Source organism: Cryptomeria japonica, chromosome 10 (genome assembly GCF_030272615.1).
Source record: "Cryptomeria japonica chromosome 10, Sugi_1.0, whole genome shotgun sequence".
NCBI classification, from domain to species: domain Eukaryota; kingdom Viridiplantae; phylum Streptophyta; class Pinopsida; order Cupressales; family Cupressaceae; genus Cryptomeria; species Cryptomeria japonica.
In genome coordinates this window covers 41,412,558-41,439,002 of record NC_081414.1, presented here as the reverse complement: position 1 = coordinate 41,439,002, position 26,445 = coordinate 41,412,558, and the positions used below count along the sequence as shown (strand labels likewise).

General features: G+C 38.9%; 1 protein-coding gene across 1 annotated transcript in view; it reads left to right on the top strand.

The window, feature by feature from the left end:
• The window catches only part of LOC131048824 (synaptotagmin-4), a 129,532-nt gene that overhangs the window by 57,572 nt on the left and 45,515 nt on the right, over positions 1 to 26,445 (top strand). Inside the window, exons 6-8 of the mRNA XM_057982899.2 lie at positions 6,964 to 7,085; positions 7,893 to 7,994; positions 8,105 to 8,179. Of these exons, the coding sequence (XP_057838882.1) occupies positions 6,964 to 7,085; positions 7,893 to 7,994; positions 8,105 to 8,179 (299 nt within the window). The remainder of the gene's footprint in view (positions 1 to 6,963; positions 7,086 to 7,892; positions 7,995 to 8,104; positions 8,180 to 26,445) is intronic.

The window sequence follows — 26,445 nt, the reverse complement described above, 5'->3', positions numbered from 1 at the left end:
TCCGGTCTCCGAAGTTCCCCAACTACGGTGACTCCGGTCCCTGAAGTTTTCCAACTTGCTTTTAGCTTGCAACACTTCCGGATGGCGTGATCGACACTCAAGGCTTTAAATGCTCCGACAGTTTTGGTGATTTATACACTTTTTTTTGTGGAGCTAGAAGGGTGCATTTAATGTTTTTGGCAGGATTTCCATCAAGAGAGGTACGGGGCCATGCTGGGTGACTTATGTCATGACTGACTTTGGAAGGTCAGTCAATCTATCTTCCTCAGCATTGCCTTTGGAGGTATGGCTAGGTTGCTTGTATGTACAAGTCAGGTGCATGCACTTCCCTGCACATCCAGACTGACATGCAGGGGTCATGATCACCATTGTAACCCATTTTTCTATATAAGGTTGTTAAGCCTCATTGTAAAGGGTTCCCTCCCTGCTGCCTTGAGCTTTCTTATGCTCTTCTCTTCTCTTGAAGACTTGTAATTATTTTTGCATTTCTGCAACTGTAAGTTTGGCCTTTGGCCTTTGAATGAATTGAAACTACCCTTCTTGCCTTACTTCAACTTATGCATGCTGTGTATGTGTTCTTACCTCCATTATAAGTGTATGTTTGTGGTTTTCTTCTCTACATATATGCTGTGTTAACTTGTTTTTCTGAGTGTGACTTGTCGGAATCCTTCTCCCCTCTTGACACTTAGCAAATTCTAACCTCCATACATGCGTTTGGGTCACTCATACAACTGAAGTTTGTGCATCTCTTGGGTATTTCAGTTGATTCCTTGTGTCATTTCGAGTGAGGAGAGAAACCATCTCTTCTTGGTGCATCACCTCCTTTCATTTTAAGCAATTCTCTCTTCCCTTTCCTCTGCAAGTTGTTAGGATAGGTTTAGTATCAAATTTTTTGAAGTGTTGAGTTAGTTCAACACCTGCACCTAGATAGAGAAGGAAGCCGGCCTTCTCCGGAGATTCAACCCCCTTGCGCAAGGTCCCACACTTCGGGGTTGTTTCCATGTTTTACAAGGTTGCTGAGTTGATAGCTCTGCAAGGGTAGAAGCTTTTGTGATAACAGGCCCCTTTGCCAAAATCGTACCCTTCTTAGAAGATGAGGTATGGCTGCTGCTGGGGCTACAAAACACAGACTGTACAACCTGAAATTCAATGCCAACCACTCCCCAATCACTGCGCATAAACCCTTCAACAGTCTGCCCACAAATCTGATAAAAAATACTGCAATAATATACCCAAATCAGCTCAATGTTGACCTCCATGTGAAGCCAATCTGTCAAGCAATATAAGGTGAATATTTCACACCCTCTGACTTCTGCTGCAGAGAAGAAGCAACACTCTCCAATGCCGATAAGCTCAGAAGACTGCAAAAACCCTTGGTTTTGCACGAGCTCCAATGCTCCAAAGAAATGACAAGTAAAAACATCAATCATAATGAAGTTCTATTTCTCTAGCGAAGACTTATATTCCCTCAAGAAGTACGATTTCCCCAAAAAGCATTTGAAATAACATTTAAAATGTTATTTCATTTCAGACTTGGGAAATCTTTTAATAATTCATTAAGTTTGGCATTTATAATTAATTGCTCAAATGGCCCCCTTCCGATGATGAATTGACCCTCAACGTTAAGCCACTTAAGTTATAATATAAAATTATATTATAACTTTATAATATAAGCTCAAATAAACATTAATATCTCTTTTATTACTCAACATTTTTGGACGCCGTCTGAATTGGGAGCTGACATGAGGGAACTGTATATGACCATACCCCCTCACTAAAAATAGCAGGGGTCCATCTCTAACATCTCTAACTTACTATAAATAGTAAGTACTGCATACGGAGTCTTGTAGACCACAAACGAACACCAATCCTGCATAGCTATGACCATTGAAGAAGCTGCATCCCTCAAGGGACCCTCCATCCAACCTCATTAGCCTATGAGGGTCTATGATAGGCCAATCTACACAGCTGACTGATGTCAACTAGAAGGGGACATGACAATTTGTCGTGCATTGAACCTATACATTGACATTTTGTCAACACTTGTGTACATTAATAAATTTCACAAATAATTAATTCTCAGGCCTATTGGAATAATATTGAAGTGTTGGTACACAAAGATGCTCATAAAAAATGATAGACACATCACAAACAGAAATTATTTCTGACCTTTACATGTTTTTTTGTATACTTTGGTGGAATTTTCTAATATTAATAATAGTCTGAAATTGCAGTTTTAGACTTTAGTTACTCCAAATAGCTGTGCCCCAAGTAAGAACACAACACATATGAGAAAGGAGGTATGACAAGGTTTATGAACCCTTAAACCCCTAAAAGAATGCCACAGCTCCCTTTTTATCATATGTCTCCCCTTGTATCGTGGGTGGCTGTTAGTTTGGAGGGTCTCACAAAATTCAATGTCTCCTCTTACTCCTTGTTGGGCTGCAACTAGGCTTTAATCCTTCCAAAAATATGAATCCCACTTCTTGATAGGATACTATCTTTGAGTATGGCAGAGATCTAACATAAAGGACCGACATATTAAATAATAAATCTTTCATAATTTATTTTGTTCGCAATCCTCACTGAAATAGATCCTCATATAAATTTATATTTTATTGCAAACTTTATAAATTTGTTGCTTGTAGATCCTATGAATTCGTAAAATAGGGCAATTTGGCTCAAAATCTCCACTTCTCCGTTTTAGCATCACTGTGAATCTTGGTTGAATCACTTGATATTGACTAAAAAGAAAAATTCCCTCTCTGAAGTCAATAATCCTTAGTTTTTTGTCCTAAGGTTTGATTTGAACAAAGATGTTCAAACTTCACAATGAGAAAAATGAAAATGACCAAAGATATTAAATTTCCATTTGCAATGCCTTTTAAATCTTTCTCAAAATTTCGAGAAACTTAAGACTTTAATTTTCAAGTGATCCCCTTTTTATTTTTAATTCACTTTTGGTCTCTTGCAAATCCACTTTACTATAAATGGTCACTTTTGAATAAAATAATTAATTAAAGCAAAGTTGCCCATAAAATAAGAATTTAAGACAACTTAAATCTAATTTATTGTAATCTTCCCTCTCCAAACCCTCAAATTAACCTACGGGAATGAAATAGGCTAAAATGTCCTCTCCGAACACGTATGTCGAAGAAGGTGACAGTACAAATCATGAGGACTCAGCCATACGTCTGTACATGATTAACTTGGACCCTAAAATGACTCAAAGTACTCAAGATTTTAGCAACTACTCGAAACATTTTGAATCTGCGGTTTGAGGTCTTAAAAAACCAAAAAATTACTCCTTTTCTGTTTTTCTGCATGTAGACTGGATGGGTAAGCTTTACCTATGAATAACTGCAAATACTCACTAAAAAATTGTGGGAACCAACCCACAAGTGGGCAAGTTTCTCAGCTTTGTAATTAACTTGCGAGTTGCATGAGTAGTTTGCAAGTTTTTGATCTATGGTTTGTAATATGGTGGTTGTGAGGGAGACTAACTTGCATCAGACCTAACAATGAATATTGAAATGATTTATTTTGAGGAGGAAAGGTAGACACCATGCCAAGATAAAATAATTATAGAAACGTTGCATCAGGCCTATCCCATAAAGTTGCAAACCTAACTTTATAGAAAAAAATTATATATTAGACATTTGATATTTCAACATGAAAACATTTTGGCAAGTTCATATTTCTACTACTGTGTTTGTGTACAAAGAAGAATTATGTAATAAATTTTTTATTAGGTGTTACAGATTAAGTTACAATTATGCACAATTTATGTAATGTCCCCTTCTCATTGATGCTCTTTCAGTGGTCCATTAGCCTATTCCTGAGACCCATAGGCTAGGTGGAATGAGTAATCAGGGTCTAGCATCGATGAAACGAGGACTTACTATTTTTAGTAAGTCAGCGAATGACCATTTTGGTGCCACTATCCTACTGAGTCCTCCTTGCTTTGACTCTGGACGCGATGATCATATTTTTCTGAGCATTAATTCTTGACTTACTATTTTTAGTAAGTGGCTATGTGGCACAATTCTATTTTTGGCAGTAGACAGGGTTCTGAATTCTGTAGCAGTCTGTGGTCGTCCGGGCTCAGTTTCATCCTGGTGGTGATAATAATCAGTGCGGGAGACAATTGCAACATAATTAAATATTATTTCCTTATCCTAAGGTTAATATTTAATTAATCTATTTATTGGCTACTGTTTATTAATTTGGGATTAATGCCTATTTAATCCTAAGTTTGGCGAAATTCAGTTGTTTTATGGAATGAGAAATATTTTTAGAAGGATATTATTTCACCTTGCATCGCCATTATGTGCCTAAGTGTCTAACATGGGTCCTCCCCCTTCTTGGGCGTGAGTTTTGACTTAGGAGAATGGGTGCTACACTTGGGTCCCACATGTAAGTGGAAATGAAATTCAAATGCAAGCGTGGAATTTGGAGGGATGTCATTTGAATTTGATGAATGAAGTTATAAATACGAGGCTTGGGTTCCCATTTGCATCATCTTGAAAATCTGTAATGTTATGCTGCCAGATTGGCGACAGAACTTGAGGCTTCGGAGTGCGTCTCCCTAGTGCTACCCGGTTTTGTACTTGAAATACAGTACCTAGCTGTGCCTTGTATTCCTCTACCGTTTTTAGAGCTTTGCCATTGACATCTTGGTGTTGCAACGATTCTGTACTTGCTGGTTTTGCCTGTGGCTGAAGCATATTTTTGCTCACATCTCTCTGCTGGAGCGTCTGACAGTTATGGGTATCAATCCTATCTTCCTTCCTAGCACTGGCAAATAAGTTTGTAAGTTTTTAGCACGTTTGTTTGAGTTTTGAATTAACTATGCAAAATCGAAATTCCTAGTCTAGGCGTGGGTTTTCTGCCTTGCATTGGGATGCGTGTAAAATAAATAAGGGTCTTTTTGGGGTGTTGTTTTGATTGGTTCGCATTGCATATGTTGTACGGTGGGTTTGGGACTGGTTTGAGCTAAATTGGATGTAAAATGAGGGAGATATGAACATTTTGGCATTTATCTAGGCTGCTGCTCTGTGTTTCCAGCCTGCAGATTTGGTTGTAACAGAAATTTATATCTTTACTATAGAAATCTGCATTACTCTCCTTCTATCATTTCTATTATTGTAAGGTTAGGTAGTAGTACTACTAACCAGTTCTCTCTTTGTGATTCTCATCTTGCTGAATAAGTGGAAGAGGCTGGCTGGCCCCCTGATATGCAATAATTTGTAATTTTCAGTCCTCCCGCTGAATAAGTGGTCGAGTGATAAGTTCAATGTTTTTTGGTCCTCCCGCTGAAATATGCGGTAGAGTGATTGTTAATGTAATGTCCTCCCGCTGAAATACGCGGTAGAGTGATTGAGCTTTAGTTTCTTTTAATCTTTCCCTTGGTCGGTTCACCGCCAAGAAGTTTAGTTTCTATCCTGCTGGATAAGCAGAATGGGATGGCTTGCCGCCCATGCAATTGTAATTTTCAGTTTGTTTAATGATGCTGACGATCCCCGGAACACCGTATGCTCTCACCCTCCTAGTCTGGGCTCTCGGTGAACAAAAGGTGGAAGGGTTCCCTTTCAGTTGTTTTGCTTATTATTCTAACCTTAACGGGTTAATTGTTGTGGATGAATTGCTATTGGCCTGAAAAAACAAAAAAAATATTAGTGGGATATTACAATTTATGATTTGTTGAGGGTTAGCTCCTTCGGGTTAGTTTCTTCTTGGTCACAAAGTTGTTGACAATGGATTTTATAGTGTACTTTAAGATCGATGAATTGAATAAAAATAATTCTCTATTCTCAATTTTTTCACGTGTTGTTTGTATTATTTTTCTTGCTTTAAGTAGTTAGATGAGATACATAAATAATATAAGAGAATATTTTTTAATTAGGTAATGGATATTTGTAAACAATCTGGAGGATCCAAAATAAATAAAGAGCAGCAGGTTGAATCATAAAAAAGGGCTAAAGCCTAAAATTAATATGTTAATTAAGGGACTAGTTGACACTTTCCAATATTTGTTACATTGGCTTTTTCTGGTCATTGGATGACATTAATTTTATTTCTTTTCATTTCATTTCTCGACCATCATTTAGATGGTTGTGTATTGTGTATCAACCTATATTTTCTTCCTACGTATTTTTAAGCTCATTTAGTTATATACTCTTAACACCCATTTGTTTTGCCACATATGGATTAAATTTATGAGGGCTTGCCAACTGAGATATCATGGGTGATACAGATAAAAGATCCCTTTCTTGTAAGAACCTTTAGAAGAGCCTTAAAATTTTGCATCTCTCTTAATATAGAAATCAGATGACTGATAACAGGTAATCTACTATTTCAACATAAATAAAATATGCTTAAACCTTTAAGGTGAAGTAAGTAGCAGTGCAATGGACCAGGAAATTTTTAAATAGAATTAAATCAACTACTATGGGGGTGAAGTGCCAAATAGGCAAATGTGGTGGAAGTAATAGGAAATGCAAATGAAAGTAACTTATCTGCTTCTACCGCTGTTAATATTTCAGGATGATTTGTTTTCACTTTTCAGAATGTGAACCAAAATATAGGGTTTTGAGGCCTGGCTTCCCTAAAACCATAAGATTTTTGGAAACATACTGAGAAACACTGAACTACTTATATATACACACACATATAGAAACTTGAGTAATATATGGAAAATAAATAGTCTTTATCACCTATGTTGGAGTTACAAGAATGTTATGAAGTGGATTATAAGATGTAACACAATATAGAATAAATTATAAAAGAATGCCTTGTTAGGATGTAAAATCTGACGTCAAAACAACACACGGAATTTGTTCCTCCTAATAAGATGCTATTTTAGGGTATGTCTTAAGTATTAGAACTTTGAAATTTACATGTTTATAGACTATTTTAGGAGATATAGTTATATGTGGAACCTTAACTGAAGTTTTTAAGCAGGAGTTAAATTGGTTGAGACTACAAATAGTGGAGCCATAATGGAGCTAGAGGTGCAGTGGGATGGTGATCAGAATATTGTATTGGATATTAGAACATTACTTGGTGTGACTCTTCCAGTCCAGGTGAACCCTATTACATTCAATTCCCTAGTAGAATAAGCAAATTCTTTAGAATCTGTGCACATAAATGGGGCTATTCCTGCTTGCAATCTCCACTATCTCTACATTGGAATTTATCATCTCTTGATGGTTATAATTATTTTATTGTAATTATAAGTTGCTATCTGTACAACAAGATCTGTGTCCAAAAATGCTTGCTCGTTTATGTATTTTTGCCTTCTTTATGAGTTGATGCATCTAAAATTGTTATTTCTGTTGACAATTTTTACTTGGTAGTTAGCAGTAGTACGTAGCTTTCAACCTCAAAATATATTTTAAGTGCGAAGTAATCATCCTTCCCAAAAAATTTCCACTTATACAATGTGTGATTGCAAGCATAATGTGAAATTGCAACTTTTGATTGGATACTTCACAATACAGTTTCAGAGAACAATTTTCATATGGTGCTTATCACTAACAGCTAAAAAAGACGATAATTACAAAACCTATAAGTGTTTCTTTGGGAAGGATCAATTGAAGCAGTTATTTCTAACGTTTGCCATATCTTGTTTGTGTTTGTTTCATTGATTTTTTTGATTCTGTAATTTTTTGTTTTGTGCACATGACTTATAAGAGAAACGTCTCTCTGTTTGAAAATCTAGCTCCTGGAATTTAAATTTGAAGTTTTGTACATGCTTATTCCCAAGTGCATCAATTTTGATGATACTGTGCTTTCTGCAGTTGAAGAATGCAGAATTTAACATTTTTGGGCGTTGAAAGTCATGGTGAAGAATGACAGGATAAATGATCAGTTTGTTTGATTTCTTTCAGGTAAAAAATATTGGTTTCACTGGTGTGTTCCAATTGATATTGCAACCTTTAGTGAACCAACTTCCTTGCTTTGGGGCGCTTATATATTCTTTGCTTGAGAAGGTTAGCTAAAAAAGGAAGTTAAACTTTTTTATTGGCTTTGAGGAAATAAATGTCATGAAATTAAATAATTTGGAATTTTCATTAACCTCATTTTTCAAGCATTGTTACAGGAGAACCTAGACTTTACTTTGAAGGTTATTGGAGGTGACATCAAGGCAATTCCAGGGTTGGCTGGTGCTATTGAGGTTGGTAAGAAAATTCTTGACTGATACTTAATATCAGTTTTCATGAAAAAATAATCACACTTTCTGAATGTCCAAGTTTGAGCAGGTTGAAAGAGGGCCTACAGGCTCATTTTGCCAGACTCAGCAAGTCTAGCTGAGTATTGGCTGATTTTTTCAATAGATTGTTCTTTGTTTTATATAGTCCCTTGATCTGAAAATTTGTTTTCACCATGCTCTTCATCAACAAGGATATTAGTGAACTCATTACAAGATACAGCATGGAAATCATTCAGTAGCATCACTAGATAAGTTTGAGGATCAAATACTGCTGTTATGACACCTTAATTGCACACTTCCTCATGCTTAAAAGCTGCACACACAACCAAAGAATCATCCTGAAAGTCTTCATGCTCTATGGTAATCTCTTTATCAATTTTGCTGCATTAGCCTCCTCAATATCCAAGAAGGTTTTCATCTTTCCTCTAATTGTCTGAACACCTTGTTGACCAACTCATAAGCAAATTTAGAAACATCTTGTTCTTGCCTTGAAATAGCTAACAACATAGGAATAAGGGGCTGGAAAATAGTATCACTCTCATTATCTGACATAACCATAGTAGTCTACATGGCTGCAACAACATCTTTATTGTGTTCTTTCCTGATTGTGACCAAGAAATGGTGAAACATGGTATGTATTAAATCATGCAATCCCAAGTCTAGGATAAGGTTACTCAATCTGATTCCTGCAAATGTTTTTAGTATGGCAGCTCTTCTGGAAAAATGGAATGCCCCCAAGATGCTGGAAACTATCAACGATTAGCTAAAGTACCTCCTTCATTGTGTTATCTTTGTAGGGTACTTGAGGTGCTTGTGATCTCCATCAAACAAGTAGTAACCAATAGCCTTATCTCACTATCCAAATGCCTCAACCACCTGTGTTGACTTAACGCAGTCACTGTAGGATCAAATTGTTGAGAACATTTTTCCTTGTTTATGATTCCAAACTAAGTTTGCTACTTGTCTCATAAAGCACTTTGGCCAACCACAATCTATCATTTGATGCCATGTCTAAATCTAAAAATCACTTTTTGAATTTGCCCAACAAGCTGGCAAGAAATTCTGAGCTCTAATACCATTGTAGAGTCCTACCTGTTTGCCACAAAATTTTTTGCACTTTCTCTTTCACTGTCAATGATTTAAGTATTCAGGTATATTTTCAAATAGTTGGCAACAGAACTGATTTCATTCTTTTCCATGACATTTTAACAAACAGTTTGCATACTATATGAAAGGTAGGATATTTGTTTGTAGAACTTTAAGTATCAGATTTAGAGATTCTTGATTTTGTCTTGGTTTGAGAAACAAGGATAATACATAGATGCAAGAAAAACTTCAAATGAATGTCTGTATCAATATATAAATTCAGAATAGAAAACAAGAATAAACCTCTCAAGCTGACCTTTACTTGCAAAGTTAATAAGTCTTCAATATATGTTCCAACTTGACAAAGAAAGCCTTCATTTCCTGGTGTAAAATAAGCATTTAATATAACAGAAGCAATGAAATATAAATCAGAGATATTGCATCATGATCTCGAAGCCAAACTGTCATTGTTCACCCACCTAGTATTGAAATATCTGCTTCAAACATTAATTGCACAATGGCAACCAGCTTTGAAGATTTATCAGACTTGGGTAAGATTTCTAATGACAATGAACAAAAAATCTCAGAAAAGAAACTCCACGACCAGCAGACTTGAAAATATAGGTTCTTCACCAAAAGATACTTCGTTACCACCAAAGAAGAGCTCACAAAAATGCATTAATGAATTGCTTCAGAAGTAACCCTTAGCACCAAACCTTTAGAAGGCCAACACACCACAATACAAGCAAGAGTAAACCAGCATCAAAACCCTTTCTAACACCACGCCAAAGATATAATAAACCCTCACCAAGAAATTAAGTAAACCCACACTATGAAAGATGTAGGGAAAAAACCTTTGAAAACCTCCAAATTTCCACGCCAAGCTCTCCTGCAATCTTGTCATTGAAGTAACAACAATAAGAAATCTCTAATCTAAACTGCATTGTAAAATACTTGTAAGATATCTCAAACAAATTAGCCAAAGTAGATCTTTCACTACCGTAGCTAATCTTCTTCAAGAAGGATTTTGTCATCAGGAAGGCTGAGATGGACCAATTCCAAATCTCCAAAACCACATAGGGTTTTCTCAGAGAGAAGTATCAAAAATAATAAACTCAACGTAGCCAAAATGAAGGAAAAACTAAACTCCAATATATAGAAACTCAATGAGCAATTAGGGCAACACAAGTAAGGGCAACATAAAGATGATAAAATCGTATTATTTTACCCTTTAAAATATTTCTTTTTCTCACCCCAAGTGGATGCCCACTTTTGCTCAGAAAATGTTGCTTTTAAATCTTTCTTTTCTTCCTCAAATCCCACATCCACTTTAAAAATAATTTCAAGTTGTCATTGTCTAGGCATGGCTCGGGGGAGGGGGGGGGGTTTCTTTTGAACACTTTATCCACTTAAATTTTGAACACACTGAAGTTGAGGGAAGGTTGAGATTGAGACCAATTACCAAAAATAGCACTTACAACAAATGGTAATATGCTAAAAATAGAAAGTTAGACAAAGCTCCCAACTGACCTAATCAATGTCTAGACTGACCCTTACTAAAAATAGTAAGTATAAACAAGTTATTTGAAATCACTCCATAAAGTATCATTCATCTCCATTAAACCATTTGAGGTCACTAGTGACATCGAAATGCTCCTCTCATCATGCTGACACCAAACCAAAAAGTCAATGCCAACTGCATTGTGAGAGAATTCCGAATAAAGGGACATTACATGGCACAAAGGCATAAGAGAGTGAATATGTGTTGACGTGTCTAAAGTCGTGGAACTACGACTTTTCCGGCCAACGCAGAATAGAAATGCTAAGAATCCTATCCTCTCTTGAGATAAGGAAATCCCTAATGCTGTGCGAATTTGATCAATGGGGATGACCTCAATGTTTTGGTTGTCAGGTCTTGACAGCAGAATAGCTTAGTAGTTTGATGCGTTTTGCTGGAAACACAAAGGGGACTTACGGTTAGGCAGAATTGAATTTGTACAGGCTCCCTAAAATTCAGAGTCCTATATCATCGGATTTTGCCTTTGATTGATACTATTTCAGCTTGACTATATGGTTTCTTTAATGAAAAAAGAAAAAAGGAGAGAGGGATAAAGGGTGAATAAGAACAGCTAACTAATTCTAACTAAGACAACATATTTCAACACATAGACAAAAATCTCAAAATAACTAGAAATTAGTTCGCCAGCTAATTAGCACAACTAGGTAAAAACTAGTGCAATCATCTAAGGATTTAGAATTTTCAATTTTATTAGATATGAACCATAGATTCTTACACCTATTCATCCAAATTTAATAACTGAACTTAGCACAAAAGGGGTTCAGACTAACCATGCAGAGGAAACAATAATCAACTATTTCCTAATGGTATGAACCAAGATTTTCCATCAAATATATGCCTAAATAACTGTCTGAAATTAAATACACTTGCAGAAATATGAAATAAATGAAGAGGACCATGCACTCACAGTAGAACAAACACAGCTTTAACTTCCATTAAATCCTGTATGTATTTTGCCAGAGTTTCTGCAACAATCTTTTTTTTTTCTCTTACAAAGAGGAATTAATTCCTTTATATAGATTTTCAAAAACGAATGAATGGCCAAGATTTAAACTTTAAGTGGGCCAGATTCATCCTATATCAAAACTGCCCATACCCATAAATGGGAGGCAAAATATCAACAACAACAAAAGGAGAAACAATAACTACCCAAAAGGGTAATTAATAACTACCAAAAAGCTGCTCCAAAAAGTGCACATGCACGGAGCTCGAGATTTACAACTGTTTTGGCAGTTAGAAATGAACTTTATGCTTAAAAAGTGCTTTTTAAGATTTTTAAAAGAAACTTGCACTTTATGAAAGCACTTCTCCTTTTTTGCTGTAGACCCTTTTTCCAGAAATTCATCATCACCGTGCAAATACTCCTTCCAGAGGTCCTGACTTGCCGCACGTTCTGCCCGAACATAGTCTTGAAATCTGATGCATAGCTGGAACACCACCATGCTTGGAGGCATAGGAGGATGGCGTATTTTATATTGCATACCCTCCAAGTGGCGATCCACATGCTTTAACCCATCCTTCCAGTCGGACCGATGAGCTTCAAAACATAAAATGTCCGAATGCAATCCACTGGTACACTCTAGGTCCTCCGTGGAGTATGCGACCTTATCAATTCTCAATCTATCCTCCCAATCTGGTTGTACTTGGTCATCGGACAAACTATTTTTCCAGCCTAGAACCATTGATCGGAGGATCTTTCCACCAAGATCCCTCATGTTTTTCAAAATTTCCTCGCATGCCTCCTGCTCTTTATTAATGGTGCCTTTTGCGTCATTCTTCATGCTGGCGGTCCAGTACCATTCTTTAAAAATGCTGATGTCATAAGGATCCAGGATGGCGGACAATGTGGGAATCTGCGTGGGGGTCCAGAAAAGAGCCCTCATGAGGGGAAGAATTGTACCAACCACCTCATGAAACCTGGGACATTCCCTCTTTACCTCGAACAATTTGACAAGAATGGTCTCTCAGTGGTGGGCCATTTCCTTTACAACTTCAATGATTCGCTCTCCCTTTTCCTTAATGTCTCGAATCCATTCCTTGACAGTTTTTGCGGTATCACGTACTCCTTCAAACTCTGTTGTAGTCCTTTGTGCCAATGCCAATGGGGGAACATGGGATTCAGGGGCATGTTGCAATGGTTTTAGCAGCTGATCAATACATCCCTCAGCCTGCTCAGCACGAACTTGGTACATGTTTCTCTCAGCAGTCATTTCGTCGAGTTGCCTGAGCATATTCTGCATGGAGTCCTTGAACTCTTCCCTCTCTTTCTCTTTGGTGGCTCGACCTATCGGGATGGTTGCAATGCTATAATCGGCCAATGCAATATGATCTGCTGGCTTATCGACAGGTGGGGTAGCGATATGGATGGTGTGGTTCCTTTGCTCATCCTTGGTGATCCAGGAGTAGGTCTTGGGCTTCTTCTTGCCTTTGGATTTTGTTTCCCTTATGCGAGAGAAGATATCCTCCAAGTTGATAGGTGGCTTGATGGCTGCTTTCCGCTGTGCACGAGCAACTAGCCAATCTTGTGGGATGGTTTGCCCGGATGTTATGGCCAAATTCCCACTTTGCTCCTTAGAGGTTTCAGCTGGCCCACTGCCTATCTGCAATTGATCTGTCATAGAAGGAACAGATGCAGTATCCATCCCTTTACTTATAGCTAAGTTCTCCCCTACCTCACTGAACAACTGTCGGGTATCCCCTTGTGATGGTTGCTCTTTAGTTCTGTCGGGCTCGTGGGTCTCATCAGCCTTGCGTTCTCCTTCGACAGTGGTGTCATCTTTGTCAGCGCTATTCAATTCTAATTCATGTCGACTCCCTTGTGTGAGTTCATGATTACCAACCTCTTGATTAGGTGGAATTTCTCCCTCCTCAACTTGGTTTCCAGGTTCATTAGAACCAATGATCCTGAGCTCTGCATCTGGCTCACCTTGTGCTGGAGGATTATTAGCTTCGAACGCATCCACATCACTTTGGGAGGGTGGAGCAGGTATATAGTCAAGCTCGACTACATCATCCTCGAAACTGGGGTCTTTGGATGACGAACTGATTTCTGGCCTTCTAATAGGGATCTTTTCCCTTCTAGTTCTTTTCGATGTCCGAGTCCCTCTATTAGCTCTGGCTTTCTTCCTCTTCTTTCTGGGTTTCTCAACCTCTTCCTTCAGTGCACTTGAGGTTCCCTCATCTTCCGAAGACTGCCCATCATATGGTATGTAAATTGAATTCCTTCATGGGTTAGTCTCTCAATCTGTTGGGATAACCAATGATCGGTGTACCTTCCTGGAGCTGCCATAACTGCCTCAAAATCAGTAATTGGATCCTGAGACCAATCAATGCCCGGTAAGAGGTACTTTACTGCCTCAAACTCTTGGACCTGCAAGCAATTGCCAGAATCTATCACTTGATCTGGGACCCGACAGTACTCATAAAGCCGCATCTGCTGGACACTTAGCCGGGAATACTCACGCCTTCGGACCTCATAGTCATCGGAACAATTTTTCCAATAGTCCTCAATTGATGCCTTTGCTCTGTAGCGCCTGCCATAGGCTCTTTTTGCCAAATTGTCATGATCAAAACATTTCCTTGGGAAATGTTCCTGTAGGCCATAAGATGCTAATTCAGCAAGTGACTCATCAGCTTGTACTGAATTCTTGAAATGCACATCGAGGGCACCCAAAATCATAGGGAAGGTGAATCCGGACTGCTTCTTATCTCTGAGTAAGCTGCCCGCTGGATGTGCCTGCCTTGCAACCTCCATAAGGACTATTTTGTCTGTCGGATAGCATGGAAGTCGGAACAGAGCTCCCTCAAAGCTGGCTATCCTGATATAGGTGAACCTAGGGAATTGAATAAACCAGGCGCCGTACTTTTGTACCAATATGGTAGCCTGTTCCGAGAGCCTTATGTGCAATCCCCCCTGCATCAACCTGACTAGGCACATTGTAAAGGCGTCATTGACACGCTCATATTGACCAATTGCATAAGCAACGTTGTTCTTTTCTCTTTGAGCAATGTCGTAGTAGTGTAGCTAAGGGTAGCAGTCATACACCCTGACTTGATTTGGGCCGTTCCCGATTTCACCCCTCTTGATTAATCCTGTCAGCGGTTGGTGTCGGGCGAACATATAAACCAGGTAGGAGGTCATGGTGAAGTACTTCTTTTCCTCAAGTTCGACCAGCTGTGTATGGATATTATCACTGATGATCTGAGCCCAGTCGAACTTGGATTTCTCGGCAAAGACCTGCTCCGTAAAGTAGAACATCCACTCCTCAAAAAAGTTAGATTGAGGGAGTCCCATAACCCGGCTGAGTAAGGTGACCATATCACCATGCTCTTTATGAAAGTCACTTCTGGGGGTCTTTTTATTGATCCTAATACTCAGAGGCTTTCTCTCCTTATACCATTCTTCGTTTATCAATGTCCTGCATTTAGTAGGGTTCATGTCGTAAGCAACTTGTGCTTCATCTATAGTTGTAGCAATGGGATTATCAGGAAACGGGATGTCAAATGCTTCGCCAATGGCCTCAGGTGTGAAATCAGCTAGCACCATATTTTCTAGAACCACTAGTCTGGTCTTTGGCTGATAATGTCGGGCAGCCTCAACTACTAGCTCATAATTTTGCACGGATGGGGGAAATCCTGCTGCCTGAGCGATACCACTTTCCATCATCCGTCTAGGCTTGCCATAGGCGTTAGGGGAATATACCCGGTCTCTGAAGTCCTGAATGTCTATGTGGCCCAAATTAGTATCACCTATGTTCTCCCATATGCTCTGGACTTTTGACTCCCTCACTCCTCTTTGGTACTGGTACTTCATCTTCTCGCCTTTGTGGGGAATGTCAGATTTAGAGACCCGAGATGTTACGGTTGAACCAGGTGTTTTTGAGGATTCTACCGCCGATTTAGGCATTTATCCTGCACAATCAGACGCAGATTACGAGACGAGACAAAGGGAACAAATAGGTTAGTCAAAATAGAGGATGATGTTAGCGCATAAGGATCAATGGGAAAATTGAAATTTGAAGAAAGTACGATGCTTCAGCAAAAGAGCCCGATTAATTTGGAAGTGAAATGCTATTAAGTTCTTTGTTTAAAATCTGCTACTTGGCTACAGTTCAGTTTTCCAAAATGTTCAAAATTTCCCCAAGTTTGAATTTTGCCTTGCCATTATGCTATGTTTAATGCTTTCAAATAGACGACCAATTTTGCATAAATAATGATTTGAAGGAGAGAATTGAATCATACCTGACGAATTGCCTAATTGATGAACGAACTTCGGAGGCTTAGGCGCTTTTGCAAAGTGTTGTACCTTACTTTTTTTCTTTCCCGCGCGATATTGGACTGCCAGGTTGCCAGGTTTTGCAAACTGCTGAGGTAAGATGCCGCCTCCCTATTCTTCTAACTTGCGTTTTCGGAATGCAAGGGTTTTCATGAAAACGAGAGAGTCTAATACTCTACCTCTTTCGTGATTGGTATTTTTGGCTAAACAAGATGGAATGCAGACTTTCGCGGTTTCCAAGATGGGAGATTTTTGGGGTTTTGAGACTAAACGCCTTACATATAACCCGCGCGAATCCTTGGTTTGCCCATTTTCGGGGCAAAACAAGCTTTTGCAAACTTTTCAACTTTCAACGCCTTCCTTTTGATTTGCGATTTCGGACTGGGAGGATTTTTGCGAGCTTGAAAGAGTTAAAACGCTACCTATGGACTGCGTGATTCCCACCCTTCTTGATTTTTGGGGTAAATAGCTACAAATGTAAACACAAGTTTAACGCCCCTCTTTATTTCGCGATTTCCACCTCCCTTGCGTATTTCGGACTGAGAGGAAAAGATGCAAACATTTGAAAGCCCTTCACGCGATTTCCAACTTCATCGATGCTTGCCCATAGGAAGAGATCAAATGCAGATTTATAAAACCTAACGCCTTCCTTTCTTATTGTGACTTTCACTCTCTTTGGCAATTTTCGAGATAAAAGAGAATTTTGCAAATACTAAACTTAACACCGTTTTAAAAAAAACTAGCATTTCGGGGCAAAAGCACATTTTGAAAACTTCTAAGTTACAACGCCTTCACTTGGTTTCGGAATTCGGGGGGCAAATAGCGATTTTGCAAGGTTTTTTTTGACTTAGACGCTTTTCTTCTTATTTGGTAAAAATCGGCGTAGAAGGCCTTTTTGAAAACTTTATTAAGTTTGATGTTTTATCTCCAGGCCCCGAAAATCGGACCATATGGCACTTTTGCAAACTTCTTTTAAGTTTTGCGTTTTAACTCCAAGCCCCGAAAATCGGACCAAATGGGATTTTCGCAAGGTTTTTAGTTTTTAACACTTTATGACTTGGTTTGAAATTCGGCCTAAAAGGCCTTTTTGAAAAGTTTATTAAGTTTAACGTTTTACCTCTATGCCCCGAAAATCGGACCAAATGGCACTTTTGCAACTCTTCACACTTAGACGTTTTACTTCATGGCGAAAATCAGCCCAAAAGGCCATTTCGCAAGGTTCTAGAATTGACATTCTTGCCTACCTAGCAGAATCTCAGGCTTTAAAACTAGGTTTCCCTTGGATTGATTTTGGGTATTCAAAATGAGAAACTCTCTGCGCAAAACTCCCAAGCCATGCGACTTAAAATCCAAACATGCCCTTTCTTTAACGACCACAAAGCTTATTGCTTCACCACTTCCTGGATCCCAACAAAAGGGGACGGCGGACAAAAATCAAAATTCGAAATTCAGCAGGACGAAGGCTGAAAATCAAAGAGGGGAACCCTGTCAGCGATAGGGAATGTGTGCAACGCACAACAATATGCAAAGATGAGAACATCATAAAGGATTACACATGGAAAACCTATCCTAGGACTTTTCCCACGCCTAGGAAGGATTTTTATCACCTTAAAACTGTTTGTCACATGCCTTAAAAGTGTTTGAAGGGAAGTTGCAGCAGTCAAGGAGAAGTAAAAGGCAGTGATTGAACATTGGAGAGAATATAGGGCAGGTTGGTGACTTGTTCAAGCAGTTGAGGATTCTAGGGAGGCGTTTTTGACCTAGTTTGAGCCAATTGAGAGCATCTTCGAGCTAATTGAGGGGCACCATAAATGGATGCATCAAATTACAAGACTTTTCTTCATGAAACCATTACTTTTTAGCACTTTAAGGGCCTCAAAAGTAGAAACACATCAGCTAGACGCCCAAGGAATATTTGAACAAGCAAGTAATGTAACACGTGTCATTTCTTTCTCAAACACATGTTCCTTTGTTGTAGCAAGTTGTTGCACAACATAAATCACAGCTTTAGGCTTCATTTTAGAGTTAGTTCTTGCATTCTGGATGCAATATTCTAACCTGAAACAAGGTTCTCCCACATCCACCTTGTATTGTAACTCATTGTAACTTAGTTTCAGAGTAAGAAGCAAATATTTCAGATGTGTATAAGCTATTGTAAACACCTTTTATCAATAAAATTAAGCTTTGTTACCTTCTTAGAGCTATTACATTGTGCAAGTTCATTTATGATTATTGATGTAATCTTGTGATGACATGTTTTCTCCTTGATTTCTATTCTCATCTTCATTGCCTTTAGGCTTTATGTAGAAAGATGTCTATTTTTGCAGGTTATGAGTTGTGTTAACCAGCTAGGGATAGAGTCCAAGTTGTGACAACTTTTATAGCTCCTTCTAAATGTTGTCCTTAGTACTTTAAAACTAGTTATGAAACACTTTTGCAAAGTATATCTGAAATTATGAGCTGTGTATGTTTTGGTTTGAGAAGTTGGTCATATTGTGTGTCCAAAACAGTAGTATAGGTCTTGAAACCATTTTGGTGCATCATCTTTTTAGTCTTAGTTTCATTTCATGTTTCCTTCCATCCTTTTTCCAAGTATGCAGCAGAACCACAAGTTAGATTAGGTGAAGCTCCAAGGGAACCAACACTCTCTAAAAGTTGGTCTCAAGCATCAAAGTCCACACTCTATGGGAACATCCCATGTTTCACTAGGTTGCTAAGTTGAGAGCTCGCGAGGGTGCAAAATTCAGTGATAACACTAACTTTGTAAAACTCTAGATGGTAGTATTAGTAGTGGTTTCTTTCTTGCTCTTTTAAATATTTACTCACCCCTTTGAACAAGTAGAAGTATGGTGTTTTCTCACCCACTTGAATAAGTGGATGTGTTGTATTTGCTTACCCCACTCAATAAGTGGAAAGTATAGTATTTACTCACCTGACTAAATAAGTGGATGTGTCGTATTTTCCTACCACTAAGTGGAAAATTTGTAACTACATACTGCTGAATAAGCAAAGAAGTTTGCTTTTTTGCAGTTCTTGCATATCACACTCCACTAAAGAAGTGAGATTGGCTGGTTTGCTCCTCCTTAGTTGTTGCATTCTAGATATTTGTGTGGTCCTATACGCTGTATGCACTCACCTTGCCCATCTCGAGAACTGGGTGATAAGGACATTACATTGCAGCTTCATTTCAGTTGTAAAATTGGGGTGCTTATTACAAACAGCATATAAACAGTTTTCTTACAGGTTGTCACACATTTTGAGACTTAATGTAATATTCCCCTTAATTTTTTTTTTGTTTTTAGCAATAAGAGTTACAAGCAAACACCATAACCCATTAAGGTTAGAGAAATAATCCAAACTGCTGAAAGGGAACCCTCCCACCTTTTGTTCACCGAGAGCCCAATCTGGGAGGGTGAGAGCATACGGTGTTCCGAGGATCGTTAGCACCATAAATCAAACTGAAATTACAATGCACGGGCGGCAAGCCAGCCCCTTCTGCTTATCCAGCAGGATAGAAACTGAACTCTTGGCAGTAAACCAGCCAAGGGAAATAACAAGAAACTGAAACTCAATCACTCTACCGCGTATTTTAGCGGGAGGACATTACATTAAGCTATCACTCTACCACATATTTAAATAGGAGGACAATTGCATAAAACTTATCACTCGACCGCTTATTCAGTGGGAGGACTGAGTACATAAATTGAATTACAAAGCAAGAAGGTGGCTAAGCTAGCCTCTTCCACTTATGCAGTGGGAATTACAAATAAGAACAACAAGAATGATTGATCAGTACTACTGAAACAATCTTACAAAATAGAGATATGAGATAAGATAAGAAGCTTAATGCTGATCTCAAACAATCCACTATCAAAATCACACCACACTTGAACACTACTGCTGTTCTAATTCTGCAAGCTAGAAAACACACTATCCAGCCACTACCGGAAACACCAAAACACTCATAACTTTCTCAAAACTAACCGGAAACACACCAATTATTTTGCAAATGACTAATATAACCTAGGCAACAAATCCAATACCTCAAACTTGCAACTTGGAAGCCCCGAATGTGTTGCACACATCCCAAGGTAAGTCTGAAAATGGCGCTACAGAAGCAAACTTCGATTTGCAACCAAAAATTGTGATGACCACCAAAAGCCATGCCAAGCTAGGAGAATGATTGTCTTTCCAATACGCTTCCAAAGAGCTGATACCCAAAACGATGCAATCACTTGGTCAAGAGGTATGAGAAAAATATGGTTTTAGCAACTCTGCGACCAGCAACAAGGAAACACTCCAAAATCCACACAAAACTCTCCACAATTTGCAGAACACTCACGGACAACACTGAAATTATAGGAACACAGCTAGGTACTATCTTCCAAGTACAAAACTCTGAGACTTAGCTAGGAAGCCACACTTCGAAGCTCAGATTTTCAATCGCCAAACTGACAGCATAACAATGCAATTTCATAAGATATCCAAATGGGAGGCCAAGCACCTGTATTTATAGTTTTTTTCCTCAGAAATTCAAATGTAAATGCCCTCAAATTCACCTCCAATTTGCATTTCATTTCACTCACACATGGCGTCCTGTTGTGCGTATTGCACACACACCCCGTCAGTTGACAGGGGACCCCCCCCTAAATTTTGTCTGCCTGTGCGGGAGAAATAAGACCAAGTCTTGTGAAATTCGCCAGTAATGGGTAATTTGCACAGTTTTTTTTAAAGGTTTGCAAGAGAGGATAGGATACTCAGCGAATACATTCTATTCTGTGTTGGCCGGATGAAGTCGCAAGTTCAGCGATTTTAGACACGTCAATAGAATTGGCGCTAGAGGGAGGGCGATATGATGAATGTCTAAACAGCTAAATACAGATCATTTCAGTCTATATTTTCGAGGAATAACTTTATAGCTTTTACCCTCCGCATGCAACAAAATCGGGGAGGGCACCTTAACAGTTCCTTGCAGCAAGTTGAGTCTAATCGACCTTTTAAATGCTATATTCGGGATATGCAAGATCCCTGTTAAACCAGAAAAGCCAAAAAATCAGAAAACCAAAAAATACCAAAACTATTTCTGAGTCAGTATGTTGAGTTAGTGGCTTCATGAAGGCTGTTCGCAGTTCGAAATTTTTCAGATCCAGCAGAGGTTGAGTTTGCAGCTATATCCCAAGCAGTTGTTCGAATTTGCATCTGCAGCTCACTGCAGAATTCACGGCACCACAACGCACGATGAACTGAATTGCTTGACATTTTTGTCAAGGGTTGAGATCGCATTACAGGGGCAAATATTCTTTTGGGATGTCCCCAAACCAGAAGTGATCGTACAGCTGGATATCCCCAGTCCTCCGTCCAACATCGAAGAATTTACAAGATTCAAGAATTTGTTTGAGAACCAGTTTGGTCTCGAAGAGGAGTTATGCTTGGAGAACGTGCTGTCACCTTGGTGGTGCAGAATTCACCGCACCCCACATTCAGAATTCACCTGCTCGCTATGCATGGAGGCAGTCAGTCAAGTTAAAGCTCAGTTTGGACTGTCGGAAGAACCAGAGGAGAGCATCACCAGCAAAGTGTGGAGTGCCTACCTTGCTGCAGACGAGTATAGAAGATCGCAAAATCAATACAGCACCACACCTTCTGACGATGTTAAGTTGGGGCTATCAAGTGCTGAGCAAGATGAACCAGTCAATCAGACCAAGGTAGCAGATGAATTTATTATCCTTGCAACTGATCAGCCACAAGTTGAAGAGCAGTTTTCAGCAGCCCCACAAATGGACGATGCAGTCCAAGAGTTCGTCGAGGATGTTTTTGAGGGCCAATCAATCAAAGAGTCTCTGCTATTTGAGGACATACTGATACAAGTGCATAAGGCCGCATTGTTCATACAGCCCAAGGATTCACTGACAGGTGATGCGCCTCTCTTTCCTGAGTTCGAGTTCGGTTTCAAGACTAATTTTCAGCCTACGCAACCTAATGTGGAATGTGATGCTGATTTGCATACACCAGACGCTATCGAGATGCTGCACCACCAATGGCAACCTCCTGATACAGCTGTTGAAGCCTTCTCGCCACACAACCCATTGTACAATACTCTGTATGACTCAGAATCTTGCCAGGTTGTTTCTTTCCCTCCTACTGTTAATTCTGAAAATTTTCTGTTTAATTTTGAATATTCTGGAAAAACAACCTGTAAATGGATTAACCATGGACCTAATGGACTTCCCCAACTAATAATTTTGCCCAGTGTCCTAGTTAAATTCGAGAGTGGCCAATTGAAAATTTTCTTTTCAGAGTATAAAGACAAACCAACCAAACTGAGAACTAGTCCCACTGCCCTCTCACTGCTGCATATACTGAAAAATCATCCTGGGTTGAGAATGCATGCATGCAGCCCGCATTTTGTGCAATCGGTCTCTTCTTGTACATAGTTAGTTTAGGTTTTTGTTCGTTTTCTGTTCTTTTAGCTTAGATTTCCTGTTTTTTGCTTTAGTTTAGTTTGCTTTCCGTAGTGTAGGTGTCCTTTTGGAAGGGGCTGTCAAACTGTCAGTTTTTGAAGGGGTTTGTTTGCTTTTCCCAGCACTGGTGTATGAAGTCGGAAATTTTTTTCCGGCTCATTTCTTGGATGCCAACTTTGGTAGAGCACCTAATTGACGGTTGCCCCCGTAGTTAGTCCATTTTGGTTTAAGGCTTAGTCAGTCTAAAAATTTAGTTGCTTACTGCGTCTTGTCGCCAACGTTGTGATCACTGCACTTTTAAACGCTTAAAACGCTTAAGTCTGTCGTTTTATCAAAGGGAGGTCACTGCAAGTGAAAAATTCTGAAGCTCTTCTTCAGAGACCACTGTAACGCTCAATCCCACGTAAGCTTCACTGCTTGCCAGCCAAGGTGAAAAAGTGAAAAGTAAAGGAAAAATCAAAAGAAAAGAAATTGAAAAGCAAAGAAATATCAAGTTGCTTGGCTTTGGGAATGCAGACACCTCTGCCGATTTTCAATAAGAAAATTTATCGGAAACAGAGCAATCTCTGTGAGCTTACAGGTGATAACTCCGTCGGGGCTATAGACACTTGTTGGCAGCGGCGCTCTATCCAGGTTGCTCTTGGAGTTAGAGTCGCTCTACGTAACTTGCTTTAACTAAACAATGATATCTCAACCTTCTTTAATGCTAGAATGAATTTCACTGCACACACTTGATTTCTCAAGGTGGGTGACTTGATTCAGTTTGCAACCTCATTTTTACTTTGAATCTGTCTTCTGTCATTTGGGTTGTTTTGTGGGGTATATACCAAAGATTCTGGGGTTCCATCCGGATAGTCATCTTTGAAATGTTCAGGAACATTTCCCAGTTGAGTCGCCATTTGTTGTGCGTATTGCACACACAACCCGTCAGTTGACAGGGGACCCCCTAAATTTTGTCTGCCTGTGCGGGAGAAATAAGACCAAGTCTTGTGAAATTCGCCAGTAATGGGTAATTTGCAAAGTTTTTTTTAAAGGTTTGCAAAAAGGCCTAAAAGGTCCGAAATTTGCAAACTGCCTAAAAGGTCCGAAATTGGCAAAACACCTAAAAGGTCTGAAATTGGCAAAAGGCCTAAAAGGTCTGAAATTGGCAAAACATCTAAAAGGTCCGAAATTGGCAAAAGGCCTAAAAGGTCCGAAATTTGCAAACTGCCTAAAAGGTCCGAAATTGGCAAAACACCTAAAAGGTCTGAAATTGGCAAAAGGCCTAAAAGGTCTGAAATTGGCAAAAGGCCTAAAAGGTCTAAAATTGGCAAAACATCTAAAAGGTCCGAAATTGGCAAAAGGCCTAAAAGGTCCTAAATTGGCAAAAGGCCTAAAAGGTTCGAAATTGGCAAAACACCTAAAAGGTCCGAAATTGGCAAAAGGCCTAAAAGGTCCGAAATTGGCAAAATGCCTCAAAGGGCTGAAATTTGGACCTTTAAGTGAAAATGTGAGAAAAAGGTAAAGTTGGCAAAATTCCTCAAAGGGCCGAAATTTGGACCTTTAAGTGAAAATGTGAAAAAAAGAAAGTTGGCAAAATGCCTCAAAGGGCCGAAATTTGGACCTTTAAGTGAAAATATGAGAAAAAGGTAAATTTGGCAAAATGCCTCAAAAGGGCCGAAATTGGACCTTTAAGTGAAAATGTGAAAAAGTGAAAGTTGGCAAAATGCCTCAAAGGGCCGAAATTTGGACCTTTAAGTGAAAATGTGAAAAAAGGTAAAGTTTGCAAAAGTGCCCAAAATCTCGAAATTCACCATAAAGGGGTGAAAATGTCAAAGTTTTTAAAACTTTTCGAACGCCCCTCTTGCCCGAAATTGCTAGGAACAACTAAATTCGCGGAAGGAGTAAAAGCGTTAAAACTTGGGAAATTTTCAAATGGCCCTCCAGGCGTTAAATTTTAATATTTGTTAAATTAAATTAATTAATTTTTCAAATTGATTTATTGAAATGAAATTGATCGTACGCAAGACGTCATTAGAGAACCAGGAGAAAGACCTGAAACACAAATCGAAGAAGGATCGCAATCAAGGCCAGGCGCTGAAGACTGGAAAAGAAAAAAGATGTGGGAACGCGCTGCAGGAGCAACCAAACATTGGGAACCGTGCCTCTGAACAAAGATGAAGTCCACCACCAGGACCAAAGACCAAAGAACACTCTGAATGCTGCAAGTTTATGCCTTCTCGAAGAAAAAGCACACAGCTGGATTTAATTCCAAGAATTCAATTTCTAAAAAGTTGAAATTGTTTTATTGTAAAATTGCTTGTAGGTCCCACTCAGATATTTTGAAAGAAAGGGGAAACAAGTCAGTTGTGGACAGTTATGCCCAACTACCAGATAGACTCAAATTGAAGCCAAATAGTGGCAGGTAGTTGAAATTGTGGTTGAATGGATGAATGAGAATTTAATGGGCATGGACTAGGGTTGCTAGTTTCTGGAAGGTAGATCAGGACTCTTGGATGCAGTTAATCCTAGCCTTTGGTTCGTATTGTAAAATCTATAAAAGGCAGAGGCCTTTCTTTTGTAAAGGGTTAGATAGTTAGAGATTTTTGTTAAATAGTTAGACTCTGGTGAGAGAGTTAGATTTTAGAGTTAGAATAGGTTAGATTTTAAGCAGTAGCATAGAGATGCTGCAGAAATTGTTGTAATAGGCAGTTGAAATCAATATATAGACATTGATTTTGTGTTTATTGTCTTGTTTTCATCTTGTTTGCATGGTTTCTCTCAGCATTTTAGATAGATCTTTCTATTTTGGGTGTGCAGGTATTTGATAGATTCAGGTTCATACCATTGAGGATATACTGATTGTGTATCCTTTTGTATGGTTAACTTGAGCCTTTAATTGTGCTTAGTTCAATTGCAGGTGTCCGTCAGAGTTGCGCCAGAATTGGGTGCTTAGCCGTGCGTCTCCAGTCTGAAAATCTTCCAAGTCGCTTTGAAGATTGCACCGTTCCTGCAAGGTTGTGAGCTATTCTGGCCAAGCAGGAATTGGTTATGTTGAATCCGTCTACCCGCATACCTGTGTTGTTAGTTTTAGATCTCCTAACCCTTTCCTTTTGCTCTTTATTACGTAATTCGAGAATCACAGCAGACCAGCTTGTTGCAAACCATAAGTCCCCTTGTGTTTCCAGCAAAAAGACATCAAACCACTGAGTAATCCCGCAGTCAAGACCTGACAAACAAAACCTTGAGGTTGTCCCCTTTGATCAAACGTAAGAAATAGCATTAGGGTTTTCCTTATCTCAAGAGAGGATAGGATACTCAGCGAGTACATTCTATTCTGCGTTGGCCAAATGAAGTCGCAAGATCAGCGATTTTAGACATGTCGACACGTCCAAATGACATTTCGTTTCATTTCCCAAGGTGGGCGCCCAAGTTGCATTTTTACCAATAATTTAAACAAGTTCGAACTTGCCTAAGTCTTCAATAATAACATAATGCATTCTTCAAATTTCAACGCCTAACATAGGAAAATATAACATTGATATTAGATATAAATATGTCTTTTCCTAAGTTGCCCAATATATCATTAATCAGTAATAAAATAATTAAATATTAAACCCTAGGATAAGGAAATAATATTTAATTAAATCACTTATGACTCCAATATTGATTATCAACAAAATCCAGGATGAAGCTGAGCAATGAAGACCACTGAACTGCTACAAGATCGGGACCTTGTCCAAACTGCTAAAAATAGAATTGCTCAATACTGCCACTTACTGAAAATAGTAAGTCGTGAAATACTTCTCCGAAAATCATGATCTTCGCACCCGGAGAAAGAGCTTGGAAA